The sequence below is a fragment of the Coptis chinensis genome, chromosome 9, assembly GCF_015680905.1.
Source record: "Coptis chinensis isolate HL-2020 chromosome 9, ASM1568090v1, whole genome shotgun sequence".
Lineage (NCBI taxonomy): Eukaryota > Viridiplantae > Streptophyta > Magnoliopsida > Ranunculales > Ranunculaceae > Coptis > Coptis chinensis.
This window is the reverse complement of record NC_141464.1, coordinates 34359562-34374685: the sequence shown is the minus strand read 5'-3', so window position 1 is coordinate 34374685 and position 15124 is coordinate 34359562. Positions and strand designations below refer to the sequence as shown.

At 39.7% G+C, this 15124-nt stretch overlaps 1 protein-coding gene across 1 annotated transcript; it reads left to right on the top strand.

The window, feature by feature from the left end:
• Positions 1-11973: 11973 nt before the first annotated feature.
• Positions 11974-14530, top strand: LOC147475702 (RNA-binding (RRM/RBD/RNP motifs) family protein). The gene is made up of 6 exons (XM_086582460.1): positions 11974-12251; positions 12346-12386; positions 12454-12617; positions 12704-12803; positions 12906-13075; positions 13671-14530. Exons 1-6 carry the CDS (start codon positions 12106-12108, stop codon positions 14253-14255), a joined length of 1206 nt encoding a protein of 401 aa, XP_086438586.1. The 5' UTR covers positions 11974-12105; the 3' UTR covers positions 14256-14530.
• Positions 14531-15124: the final 594 nt, after the last annotated feature.

Genomic DNA, 15124 nt, shown 5'->3' with positions numbered 1-15124 from the left:
CTAGGTTTTTCCTGGAACTTTATAGGGATGGAGCGTAGGGGTGCAAGTGGGTATCCAAATATTAGAATCCGATTTGAATTCGTATTCGAAAAATCGGATATTATCCAAAAATTCGGATATTGGATTCGGATTCAGATAATTTTTTATGTTCGAACTGGTTTCAGATACGGATTCGGATACTGCCATATCTGCATCCGAAAATATCCGATCCGATTTAAAAAATTAATAGTTATTATATATAATTTATTTATTTATTTATTTATTATATAAAATATTATATAAAATCATAAACTAATAATATAAAACTATAATAACAAAATAATAATAATAAATGACAAATATATATATTTATAATAGTTTTTATAGTGGTAAAATTAATTATTCAAAGCAAATAAAATTTTAATTAATATTAATTTTCGGATCGGATATTATCCCGATATCCGATTCGGATATCCAAAATCGGATTTGGATAATTTTTTTAATATCCGTCGGATTCGGATTCGGATACAGGCATATCCGAATCCAAACCTATCCGTTTGCACCCCTAATGGAGCGAGACTCGCAGTTGCCCAACATTGAGGCAACATATGCTAGCGCATCGACGTGTCGATTTTCTGAGCGGGGTAGTTGGTAAAACTGAATATTCTCAAACTTACTCTGAAGACCCCGGCCCTTACCAGTTCCAGATATTTTTTCATTCGTTCATCTCTGGCCTCGTAACCTCCATTAACTTGGAACACAACTAGCTGTGAGTCACTAAAAATGGTGAGGCGTGTTAAGCCCAGGTCGAGGGCCATCGTGAGACCAGCAAGAGTCGACTCATACTCTGCTTCATTGTTAAAGGTATTCCAACCTAACTGAATAGATTTCTCTAGTCGCATATTGTCAGGAGTAACTAACACAGCTCCAACACCTGTGCCTCTGTCATTTGAAGATCCATCCACGAACAGTCACCATCCGAAGTGTGGCTCCCAAGGGTCTGGATGAGCACTTGGAGATTCTGGCAGGGCACTATCATCTGAACTCGGGATTGTTGAGTCGTACCCGGCCAGTGTAGGTCATTGGGAAATCTCCCAAGAATTCTTCCAGTGCTTGACCTTTCTCTGAGATTCGTGGGACGTAGATTATATCATACTCTGACAGTTGCACGAACCACTTAACTAACCTTCCTAACTTGTTCGGTCTTTCCAGAACTGATCGTAACTGGTATTCTGAGATTACTCTGATAGTGTGGGACTAGAAATTTGGTCGTAATTTCTCTGCCGCAAAGACGAGGGCTAAAGCGACTCTTTCGAGTTTGGGATACTTCGTCTCTGGTAGGAGCGTTCGACTCAAGAAATAGACAGGTTTTTCAACCTTCTTTTCGACCACACGTATCAATATATAACTGATACTGTAGTTAGATGAAGAGAGATACATACCTAGAACTTCTCCCTCAACTGGTTTGGAAAGGATTAGTGGTGGCCCCAAGTATATTTAGAGTTGATCGAATGCTTTTTGGCAGTCTTCCGTCCATGCAAATGAGGAATTTTTTCGCAGTAATTGGAATAGAGGCCTGCACTTATCTGAACTCTTAGAAATGAACTTGTTCAGAGTTGCTAGCATGCCTATTAGGGTTGTCAATGGATCGGACTTGAACATGACTCACCTATATCTAGGTCCCAGCCCAAATTATATTCACATTTAGAAGTCCAAGCCTAACCTAGGTCCCGTTGGACATGATCGGATTCGGGCCTGACCTAGGTCCGATAAGAATACATGGAAATAGTTAACTTTTTTTGTGATTTCTCCAAAAACAATTGAAATTGAGTATAGCAGGAGTCGAACCCATGCTTTATGTGTAGCACTATATTACTAATCCTCCAAGCCTCAAACTTTTTATGTATGCTAATAGTTGAAAATGTACTAGTATTTAATTGAAAAACTAATAAAACTACTTTAGTTTTCGGACTGGGCCGTTATCGGACCGGACAGGGATATGTCCAGAACTAGCCCAATAGTCTTATCAGACAATATTTAAGATCTAGTCCCTATCTTATTGGTTTGGATTCAATCGGGCTTCAGGCCTGGCCCAGCCCATTGATAGCCCTACTGCCTATGACATTTTGGACCTCTTTCATGTTTTTAGGTGAAGGCATTTCTATAAGCGCCCAGATCTTATCTGGGTTTGTCTCGATTCCTCGCTTAATAACTAGATACCCTAAGAACTTCCCTGATGAGAGAGCAAAAACACATTTCGCTGGGTTGAGTTTCATGCGATATTCTCGCAGAATGTTAAATGCACATTTTAGGTGGAAGAGGTGATCTCCACGTCTTAGGCTTTTGATCAAGAGATCATCGACATACACTTCCACAATATCGCTTATCAATCCCTCGAACATCTTGTTTATCAAATGTTAGTACGTGGCGCCCGCATTTTTCAGTCCGAATGGCATGACCTGATAGCAGTACAGGACATCCTCGGTTGTGAAACTAGCATGCTTATGGTCTTCCTCATGTAATAGGATATGGTTGTAGTCGGACGACCCATCTGTGAAGGATAATAATTTATGTCCAGCCGTTGCATCCACCAATTTGTCAATTTGTGGCATAGGGTAACTGTCTTTTGGACACGCGCAGTTCAGATATGTAAAGTCGATACAGATTCTCCACGACCCATTATTCTTACATACTGGGACAATGTTAGAAATCCAGGTGGGGAAATTGATTTCCCTAACAAAATTAGCTGCTTTCAGCTTCTCAACTTCAGCTTTCACTGCTTTGATCTGTCAGCACCTATTTTCCTCGGTTTCTGTTTGATTACTACCGCATCACTACGGACATTTAGTCGGTGGCATGCCACATGCAGGTCAATTCCTGACATTTCTTCGATTGACCAAGCAAATACATCCTTGTGTTCTCGGAGGAAATGTATTAGAGCCTGGCGTTCTTCAGAACTCAACAAGGTGCCAATGAAAGTGGTTTTGGGTGTGCTTCCTCCCACGATTTTCACTTCCTCTAAAGGCTCAAGTAAGGGGGGATCCTCCCTCTCTCTTGGGACCAAGTCCGAGGGGATCCAACTGTAATTGTTATTTAGCAAGTTTCCCCACATCCATTGGTTTGAAAGGGCCGGGAGTGGGGATTGCTTTGTCGCCAGTGCGTAGCATATTTTAGCAGCCACCTGATCTCCTCTAATTGTCTTGATTTTCCCCTTGTGCGGAAATTTTAGACATTAGTGACAGGTGTTAGGAACAGCGCGGAGTCTATGCAGCCAGGTCCCGCCCAGGATCATATGATAAGATGTGTTAGCTTTTACCACAACAAAATTTATGATGAAGGTTACCGAACCAGTAGCTACAGGTAGCTGGACCTCCCCAACTATTAGGGTTTTGTCTCCGTTGAACCCATATAGGTTGGAGTTGATGGCGACCATTTCTAAGTCAGGAATCTGCAGTTTTTTTAATGCATCATAGTATAAAATATCTGCTGAACTTCCTGGATCAAACAATATGCGATGCAAATTGTAATCACCAAAAGGAAGTGTAAGAACCAGTGCGTCCTCATGCGGACTCTGGATGCTGAGACATTCGGCCTTAATTAACAGGATTAAGGGATCTTTGTGGAGCAACGTGTTGACTTGACAGCTGTCACACCCCGAATTTCGACAGAATTCGGAAAAACAATATTTGTTCCCAACTCTTCGATCTTCGAGGTGTGACGCACTCTCAACTCCCAAAAAAACCCATAAACAATTTAAAAATATGCGGATAATAAAAAAACCAATAAAAATTTTAACTTAAACAAAATTCCTCTTCATTACAAAAATTTACAAATGAAAATACAAATAACCTTATCTCAACTGACAATCTATATCACCTCAAAGGAAAACAAAGCCTATCTTGAAATGCGACGCTAACGCAAACCACAAGCAGCAACCAATCTTCTTCAACACTAAACCTGTCAAGACTTATCAACTATGTTCATTTAATGAACACACCCGATAAGCAAACATGCAAATTGGGTCAGCATTATAAAAATGCTGGTGTGAGTAGCTCTAAAATACAAATTATACTTATACAAATATATACACAATCCATAAGGCCGTTAGTTCCTCCACCGAGGCGCCTTAACTTCCAACAACTAATACGACATCCTTAAGTACAATAATTAAGGCAGGTAGTTCCTCCACTGAGGCACCTTAACTTCCCACTAACCACACAACAAACCATACGCATAATAAAAAGGCATTTAGTTCCTCCACGAGGTGCCTTAGGTTCTAACTAAACTATAACCAGCCAAACATATTCTATACTTACCTCATTTCATGCTCAATTACAGAGTGAGTCGTCTCTGCACAAGTAATTAGTTTGACCCACCCTTTTGCCAAACCATATACAATCATCTATCTAAAGATATATCATTAACCAACATATTACCATAATTATATTAATTAAGGCTTTCTTTGTGTGTCCCTAAAATTCACGTCGTATCTATGTCTTACCTAGTTTCCCTGGCTACCACAATCGCTTCCCAACGCTGAACATGTACATCCACATGCCTCCCCTTATATAATGAACCACTCTGTGCGTAACTACCCGGCGGGATGCCGCGACACCGTAACCCTCACACGAAAAGCCATTATGTAAGTAATGCGCCACTATTCGCATAAAATATCGCGCGTCTCGTTCTAATTTTGCGAATGGAATAATCAAGCCACCATTCGACTACGATTGCCCAACACATGGGTCAATCAACATCTTATATATACACCCTACACAAGGGCCAATCATATCACATACGCCCATACAGGGCAAATCACTGAGTTGTGGTAGCTAGGTTCTAGGATTTTTGTTACGTAATTTATTCAGGTGTCATACATTTATGACTCATAATAGTTCTTATTCTATCCCATGCCAGTATACTTAATTGTATTGAAGCTCAACGTTTCTCGTTATAATACCATCCACATTATCATGTGTCAATACTATTCATTGCACGGTATCCAAATATCTCTATAACAAATCTCGAAACTTATTATTTCACGTGCCAATCATATATTGCACTACACCATATGGAATATCTCAAGCCTTCTTACATACTATAATTCATTTCTGTAGCAACTCATAATAGCAATCAATCATGTAACGTATTCATTCCATATATTTATGTGAACTCAATTCACCATCAAAGGCACGCATTATTTCCATTGGTGCACAATGTAAGTAGTATATATATAATCAAAATATAAGACCATTCCACCAAATATCAAAATGAAACGACTTTAAAAGAAGGAACAACTCAAGTCTAAATATCACGCATAATTATTCAAGTCCAAATCACAAGTCAAGTCAAACTGATCAACCGTCAAAAAGCCCAAAACTAAAGTCCATAAATCTAAGTCCGTATGTAACTTAATTCTCATAAAAACGTATATATCTAAGTCCTATAAAAATTCCCCGCTTGTTACGTGCCAATATATTATAGGTTTTACACACTACCCACGTCAAATCTTAATTAGATAAAGACAAACAAAATTATACAATGTTCGACAATATTTTATTATTACAATTGTCCATAAAATCAAATATGTGAAAATCTGGAAAAAGTCAACATTCTACAGTCAACGGTCAACAGTCAAAGTCAAAGTGTCGTTTCCATGTTCAACAAGTTCAGGGTCATAGCCATGGTTCATGGCTAAGGTCAAAGGTGCATGGTTCATGGGCTCATGGATAAGGTCATGGTTCGGACCCACTAGCCAAGCCCAAACCCAAACCTTATAACCCAAAAGTCTAAAATGTTGAAAGACCCATTGGATCTAGATTAAGTTATTTGGACCGCCCCAAAATAAACTTGAAACTGGCCCAAAGAAAGCTAATCTAATCTGGCCCAAAACAAAAGGCTAATCTCGGCCCAACACTAACAAAATAGAACTGGCCCAAAGGAAAACCAACTAAGGCCCAACTAACTAATATAGAAACCGGCCCAAAACAAAACCCATTTGCTTCGGCCCAAACATTCTAAGTTAATTCCGGCCCAACCAAAAACAGACCTAAGGTTTTCGGCCCAAGCCCACCTAAATTAGAAACTGGAAAAAGAATTGGGTGCACTGGATCGTGACCTCGGTCACCTTCTCCACCAGCGCACCACCATCTCCGATCGCCCACCCATTTCAACCAACCGATTTTGATCCCCATAACAACCCCTACAACTTTAACAAAGCCAAAAACCTCAAATCCTTAAATCCAAACTTCACCAAACTAGATCCGAAATAATTCCTCACGCCATTAACGCTTGTTTCAAGCTTCCAACAGCCCCTATTCGACCGCCCTCACCCACTCAAACACACCCCCTCACAACCAAACCTTTGGAGTGTAATCAACCCCCAAACCGAACCTCCAAGTTCACAACTGTCGACGCCATTAACGTCTCCTTCCAAGCTCCAACAACCCACCCAATCATCAAATCAACTGTCCACATAATCCAACTAGAACAATAGCCGCATAACCCACCAAACAAACAACAAAAAGGTAAGCAGCACAAATTCGAGCTCGTGCCTGTTCAAAGCTTGAACAGAGCTTCAACAGCCCACTAACAATCAATTCTAAACTCACTTAATAACCCAACCCCACAACACAAGATTCACAGGTTCGGTTACATAATTTTCGATATTTAACGAAGTTTAATAACACGACAGGCATGACGTCGAGTAAGACAAGATAATAAGCAATATCCATAGGAAGAAAATCTTAGACAGTATACACCGATACACGAAAACTATAAATTCGGTGAAATAGCAAAAATAGCTACTCACCTTAATTAACAGCTCCTACGAATTCCTCCGAGACCGAGTCGTCGCGCTCCCACGCTCGAGCAATCCAGCTCCTATCTCTGCCTCCATTTTATTATTTTATTATCTCAGAACCTTATTCTCCAGAACAATACAAATATATACTTGGGTTTGAAACCCAAGCCCAACACAGACTCGGGCCCAGAAACCAGGCCCACATATCCCAAATCCAATCCAGTGAATTTTAAATAAATAATTAAATTAATTAATTAATAAATAAATATGTATTTTAAATACGGGCATTACAACAGCAATCCTCAGCCAATTTGTTGTTCATGATCCTCATTTGCTTTGCAATGCGCATTTGGTATTGTGCACCCTTCTCTTTGACATGTCCACTTCACTTGCTTTCCATTCCTGAAATCATGTTTATCTGGACACAGCCATTGAGTGGTCTAGTACTTGGGGGATCCTGAACTGACGTGCTGATCTCCTCAGGTTGTACTGCGTTCGCTTGCTCGTGTGCTACAAATTGTTTCAAGTACCCCCTCTCAATCAAATCCTGTAGTTCATTTTTCAAGGTTCTACAGTCCCCTGTGACCCTTACTCTTGTGGAATTTGCAATAAGTCCGATGGTCTCTGGTCTAAGCAGTTAAAATCGGTTTTCAAAGGTAATCGATTTAAGAGTGATATGCGATTAATCGGTTAATCGGTGATTTAATCAGTTTAATCGGTTTTATATTATTATATACAAATATACAATTATACCTCAAAATATAGAATACAGCAATATTAAGTTCAATAATAATTAAGAAACAATTTAGTAATACATAATATATCCCATATTCATTCAAATATTTAATGTAAAAGTAGCAATTTACAAGTACAAATGGACCTTAGCTACTAACTTTGGCCTTATTTACTTGTTTTGGATCTCTTCTACCAATTATTTTACACCGTCTTAACATAAATGAGTGTAAATTGACCTTACCAAAACAAGTATAAGTGGGCCTTAGCTTCTTCTGTACCAAAGAATACCCCAATGTATTTAGTTTTGCATAACCGGCCTTGGTACCACTACATCCAATCTTATAATAGAATTTCCAATTTTCCATCGTCTTCAACCCCTCCAAGCCGCCAAGTTCTCCGTCAGTTTTTTGAAGCAACTGCTCCTCCCTCTATTTTTCTTTCGCTTTCTCTCTCTATCTGCCTCTCTTTCCTCTCTAGTGGCTATCCAAATACTCTCTTTCTCTTTCTGAAATTTTTTAGAGGAGAAGACGAAGGGAATTCAGCGTTGGGTTTTGGTTTTCGATAATATCGGCGACGTTTTCTTTGTCATTAGCCCAAGATATTTGTGTTCTTTGTCAATACAAATGATTTAATCACCAACTGAGTAGTAAGTGAGAAATCATAAAAAACATATCGCTCCACTGCCGATATACGATTAATCACGATTTTAACTGCTTAGTCTCTGGTACCCAGGGAGCCTGTCTTGAGTGGAGTTGGCCATTTGAGGTAACTCTAGTTCTTAATCGAGTCCAGAATCTTGTCTGGCATTTTATTCAGAGGAGCAAAGTTTCTGTCCATCGAGGAAAGAGCTTCTTCAACTCCTTCCATCCATGGCTTCTTTTGCGGCTTTCCATCTCCATTACTGGCTAAATTTTGGTACTGCCCTCTTGGCATTCGCCTTTGATGGGGATTCAGCCCTTTGCGACCACGATGGCAGTCTCTTTTTGGCTTTTGAGGTGAGGAGTTCTCGTGGGACTACAAGGGTTGCCCGATTAGTCTTCTTTGCTTCCTGATGTTTGTTCAGGACATGGTCCTCCCACCTTGCATGAGTTTCGACTTTGTCTAGGAGTTCTTCCAAATCACGGGATGGTTTCCTGGAAAGGAACCCAAATAAGGCGTTGTTTATAGCAGTCTGTTCGTCACAAAACTCTATCTAGATTGAGATTTCCATAAACCGTTGCATGTAGGATCTCAATGCCTCTTCGTCCTTTTTTTTGATGTTGAATAGTGCATCGATCCGTTTCGGTTGGCGTTTGTTGTACGAGTATTTGTCGATGAAGGTTCTAAACAGGTTTTCTGAGGACCTGATCTGCCGCTCAGGTAACTTGTGGTACCATTGGAGTGTGGATCTAGATAGGGAAGCTTTGAACTCTTGACACATGACGTGGTCATACCTTTCATACTGTCCCATGGTGGCACGATATCTGAATACATGATCCATTGGATCTAACTTGCCACTGAAGATACCGGTTGTCTGTAGCCGCGGGGATAGGGCTTTCTTATTACTCATGATGAGAAAAGATTTGTCTGCCCCCATTATAGCGGATTGAATAAGGAAGTCATGCATTTTTCTTCCTTTACCTGTCATCCTATGCATCTGATAGATCAGGTCATTTTTCTTAGTCTCCCATGCGCTTTCTTTGGTAGAAAGTCTCTTGTTCTGGATTCTTTTTCGGTGTCGAGGGTTGACATCGCGGCCCTAGTAAGTTGACTCTGATTCTGATGTCGAACTCGAGTGCTCATCTAAATTATTGTACTCTGATTATGATGGTTCACGTCGAACTAGATCCCCATGTACGCCTTGGGTTCCTAGCTCGACCGCCCTCTGGAAGGCCATCACCATCGAGATCGATGAGCGGCTCCTTCCTTATGTCAAATTGATACAAATGCCTCAGTAGCTGCACTTCTCGCTCAAGGTTTCTTATTTCCTGTTCTAGAGCCTGTACCGCCTAGCTTGCCTTAACAGAGTCTGGGTTAGTAAGAATAGCATTCTCACCATTTTAGCATTCTCTTGCGCCATTTCCGTGGTCTCAGACCGAGCAACTAGTTAAATTGGTGCTAGTTACCTGTCCTTGAAGGGGATTATTCGCATCATGATGATCGACATTCTCCCCCCCCCCCCTTTCAGGCATCTCGTGTTCTTCTTCTTTGACAACAATGTTGCGGGTGGTAGCGCCACCTTTTGTTTTCTTAGTTCCTGCCATCACAATTTTAAGAGTTTTTAAACTAAATCTGTCGACGAAACGAATGTTTACCTGCTTTCATCCCCACAGACGACGCCAAAAGATGTAGGGGTTTTCTGAGTATCCCGTGATCCTCCTCTGTGCCTTGTGATTCAGAACTCTTTCTCGATGGAGAAGGGATGAGATGATTTAGTGTTCAGGGTTGAACCGTCTCGTGGCTGCCTACGTATCTCCTTATTTATTTAAAAAAATCAAACCCTATTTTGCGTAGTTCCTAAGAGCAAATTCCTGTTGCTTAAATAGGAAGAGCCTTGAGAGTCCTAGGATTAGGGTTAACTTCACCGCTTGTGAGTTCCCTTCCATCTTTGGCCTCTACCTTCCTATTAGAAATTCTCTCCTTATGGAAGTCTGAATCTGGACCATATCTTATTAGAGGTAGGTTTCCTTGTTGGTCATAATAACCCATCGCATATGAGAAGATTAGATCTAAAAGGTAACTCTTAAAGATATGTCATTCTGATTCTTTTCTTATCATCAAAGATCGCCCTCTTCAGTTTACTTCTGTTTAGGAACTGTCTTCATCAGTTCCTAATGACTTTGAGAACTGGTATATTCAGCGGCGGCTAGTCACGTGACTAGCACATGCTTACGACACACTCATGATAAACTCGAGATAACTTATTTCCAAAACTAGTCCAATGGTTCTCGTCTTATTCTGGGTATCCATAGTCCTAGATCATTTTCTGCCCACGTGTCATCTAGTCAATGACGGGAAACTCCCCTTAATTACATGGATAATCTTATGGTTATTGAACTATTATTTATGTTTCTATTTTTAGTAATTTTTTTTTTTGGGCTAGTTAGTGTTTTTCCAACCCCCACTCTTAAGTACACACAAAAAAGTCAACCCTAATTTCCCTATCAAGTAGGAGGGAAATCCTAATTGGCTCATCTAATTGTTTGGGGGGGGGGGGGTGGTAGTTAACCCTTTTGTTTTTTATCTTATATTACTATATGAGTTTTTTAGGCGTCAAAATGTTGAATAAATAAAGAAAACTCTGTCAAATCCATTTTTAACTCTTTTATTTTACAAGTAATCAAGTTAGTGTTCAAAATAGATTCCAAGGGTTAAAATGTCTAAATGATTTATATTCATCATTCAGAGTCATGTCATTCTGACAAAAAACAAACATGTTTTTCTGAGTTCAACATTCAGAATTCAGTAGTCAGAAGGTGGGCCATTCAGCATTCAGAATTCAGAGGCTCAGAAAAATAAACGACCACTTACTAGAGTCGGAAACAATAGAATGGGCAATCAAATTTTCCTTAATTATTTTTTCTAATAATTGCTCCAGCATAGAACTTTGTATAATTTTGAAAGTGTATAATCAGCATACTTGTATTGTATCATAAAACTCGCTTTCCAAAGAGTTAATGTATGGATGTCCATCTTGGCCGAAACCCGCCCAAAACCCAAACAAAATACTCGCATCAAAATACATAGGGTAGGGTTTGGTCACAGTCTCTAAACCCAGACCAACCCAAGCCCGACCCAATAATTTAGCCCTAAACCTGTTAAAAGGGCTACAAAACCCGAAACCGAACCCTAAATCCGGTTTCAATTGCATACTACTAATCTCATATAAAAGAATGAGTTGGATAAATATTTGGATTATGATCTCATTCATGTTTACAATGATGAGTTATTTAATATATTGGATTATGAAAAAAATTATGTCGAGATTTCTAATTTTTTCAGTAATTGTACGTGATTATGTGTCTATAGTTCATTCCGAGTTTATCTATTTTTAAATCATATCAAATAATTATGTCCGAGTATAGGTGATAATTACTTCCAAATTTATTAGAAGTTTTATTTTGTTTGAAAGATTGGTGGATAGCCGAAGAAGGAATAAAATGTAGATATATATTTCAAATAAAGTTTCTTATTGTCTTCTTTTTTCATTTATACTGGGCTTTATCCTACCCAAAACCCGAACCCAAGCCTGATGGGTACCCGAAATATAGGGTTAGGGTAGGATTTGGTCACACTTCTCAACAAAATACCCGACTCTGAATCCGACCCGTTGAAAACCGGTCCGGGTTCAGGTACCTGTTTGGACATCCCTAAGTTAATGTCAGAACTACCCGAGCAAAAAACATTGTTCTTGGGCTTGGGCTTGGGCTGGGCAGCCCGAGTTGGTGCACATTTATCTATGAGTAGAAAATTATGTTTGGTGTAAAGTGTAAAGAAAAGAGATCAATCCAAAAACCCTCGCACTCTAATTTAGTTTCTTCTTCTTCGTGGTCTAGGGCTTACGTTCTCGAACGCTCTCATTAAAATATCGTTATTTTAGTATTAGAATAATGACGAATGAAGGGAGTGGTACACCTGACAGAGAATATAACGAGGGAGCTCAAGGGTCAATAGAAGAGAATACTACCAATACTAATAATATTAATGAGATGGAAGAAAAATTTCATCCTCATACTGGTGATGGAGCTAGTCCTGGGTATTGAAATATAGTCTGAACCCATGTCATTACTGTTTCAATTTGTGTTGTTAAAGTATTCAACTTGATAGTCAGAAGCTAATTTTGAATGCAGGAAGATTTTCATTGGGGGATTAGCAAAGGAAACAACTCCTGGTTAGTTCTCTGGAATTTCCCCTTTCTCCGTTAGTTTTATTCTGATGTTTGGGATTTGTTTCTGCAGTTCAATTTAACAAGCATTTTGGCAAATATGGTGAAATCACTGATTCTGTGATCATGAAGGACCGGAAATCTGGCCAACCTCGTGGTTTTGGATTCGTGACTTACGCAGATCCATCTGTTGTTGATAAAGTCATTGAAGACACTCATGTTATCAATGGAAAACAAGTAGGATTTCTCAAAGGCATTTTGTAGTTTTATTCTTCTCTTTTGCTATCTCTATATATGACTACATTTATCTGATGTTTTTGCAGGTGGAAATTAAACGTACCATACCCAAGGGATCCGTCACTTCCAGGGATATAAAGACAAAGAAGATATTTGTTGGGGGCATTCCTACAACTGTGACAGAAGGTGTGGTTTCATTTGGTTCATTTCATCTTCCTTTACACAGATTATTCAATTGGATTCTCAAACTGTAATGTCTTATTATCCTCTTCTTCTTGGTTGGTCTAGATGAACTCAAGGAATTCTTTGCAAAGTTTGGAGAGGTTAAAGAGCATATGATTATGCGTGATCATGCCACCAGTCGTTCTAGAGGTTTCGGGTTTATTACATTTGAAACTGAACAATCTGTTGATGGTCTCTTGTCAAAGGGGAACAAGATTGAGATGGCAGGAGCTCAGGTTAGTGTAGAGCCTACAAGGAATGTACTCCCCATTACTTGTTTCGTTGTATATATTGTATTCATACTCAATAAGAAGAATCATACATTTCTTTTTCTTGAATTGGTGGGCTATGAAGTTAGAAGCAATTACATATATATATATGCTCTTTTTGACACTTGCAATATTCTTGGGTAGCTGTGCTTATCTACTTTGCAAACTTGGAAGATTTGAGTGGTTGAAATTTGATATAAACAGAAGGTGATTCAAGGACTTGGTGGGTGTTTCCACCAATAAATTTCCTACCAAGAACGATGCAAATGAGGATGAAATGTTAAGTCACAGCAAAGTTTTAACTGGAGTTCATCCCATTTGTTAGAGATGGTGGTGGAACCACCTACCTGGCCTTTGAACCCCTCCTGTTTTGAGTCCAAATGGGAAGTTTTGCAATTTGCAGGGTAAACAAGCACATCCATAGTTTTTAAGATGGCTCATCTAAGCACTATCTGTTTTCTCACGTTTAGTTGCTTAGAATGGTGCCTTAGCATTGATCTGTTTAGGATGGCATGTAAAGTGTGACAGCTTAGGTTGACAAATTTCTTTTTATTTTCTGTAGGTGGAAATAAAAAAGGCTGAACCAAAGAAAGCAAATCCACCACCACCACCATCCAAGCGTTTTAATGATAGTAGGCCTTCTTATGGTGGTGGGTTCGGGGATTCTTATGGTGGCTATGGCGCTACTGGTGCTGGTGGCTATGGCGCTACTGGTGCTGGTGGCTATGGTGCTACTGGTGCTGGGGGCTATGGTGCTACTGGTGCTGGTGGATATGGTGCTAGTTCTTATAGGTCAGGTGGGGGTAGACCTGGTGCATATAGTGGGTATGGTGGAAATGAATTAGGTAGTGCATATGGAGGATATGGTGGTAGCAGTTTCGGAGGTTACAATAGGGGAGAGACTTCTCTAGGATACTCAAGTCGCTATGGCGGAAGCTATGGTAGAGGTTACGATTTAGGGAGTGCTTATGGTGGAGGAGCCGAAGGTTATGGAGGATATGGTAGTGGTGCTGCTGGTGGTTATGGTAGCAGCTATGACACTGGTCTTGGCAGTGGCTATGGTGGCGGCACCGGAAGCTCATTTTATGGCAATAGAGGGGGCTATGGAGGTGGTGGTAGTGGTCGATATCATCCCTATGGAAGATAGGGCCACAGTGTTCTTAGTTATGAGGTGCAACTGCAACAAGCAAGGCTTAATGTCATTTGAGTTGTAGCTTGAAACAGTTTCACTCATGTATTCTAGCCTGGGAAGGTTTTCCATGTTTACCATTTTTCTCCCAGTTACTTTAGAGAATGGTTTTGCAGTGGCTGCTTTCCTTTGAAGCTTATATTTTTCTTCGATGGAAAATTCACTAAACCATTTTTTTCCTATCTTTTCGTTTTCTTTTACTGTTCAAGACCATAATGCAATGCCTTGCCATCTGTTTCCATTGCAGTAGGTGTATTGGATATTTTTACTAGATTCTGTGGGACTTATTCTTTTTAGGTTATGCGGATGTTGGGTTAACCTTTTACATCTTTGATGTATTTCTTTTCAAAACCTGCAACCATATGTGTATATATATTATATAAATTTGATGTTCGAGTTGTCGCTCTTCCCTGATGTCGTAGCAGGTGTGTTAGATATGAGGTCCATGTCATCAGTGCATGCCTTCTCCATATTAGGGTGGCTCGATCTGTATAGAAGGCTTTAACAGAAATGTCCTCCAACTGTTGCATCCTGAAAGTTTTGCATCCAAACGCTTTAATAGGCTTTGGTTTTCCAAGCATGTGATCAAGATTCTGTAGATAGTAGCTAGTAAGTACGCCACTCCTGGGAGTAGTTTTCAGTTTCAGCAACTTTCAACTGTATTTTGCAATCAGTATGTACTCAACTTTTGTGACGTTAGAAATTTTGAAACTGGGTGATCTTTCTGATACGAGGATTTCCATTGCGATGAGATCGTCCTAACAAAGAATCCTGACCCGGTTCTATCTTTGTCTGATTTAAGTGTGTTTCGGCACTTCAATTTATTT

Excerpts from the sequence above, each read along its gene's own strand:
- LOC147475702 (XM_086582460.1), top strand. The coding sequence starts at position 12,106 with ATGACGAATGAAGGGAGTGGTACACCTGACAGAGAATATAACGAGGGA. Across the intron at positions 12,252-12,345 it reads GGTGATGGAGCTAGTCCTGG|GAAGATTTTCATTGGGGGAT; the intron begins GTATTGAAATAT and ends TTTTGAATGCAG. Across the intron at positions 12,387-12,453 it reads AGCAAAGGAAACAACTCCTG|TTCAATTTAACAAGCATTTT; the intron begins GTTAGTTCTCTG and ends TTGTTTCTGCAG.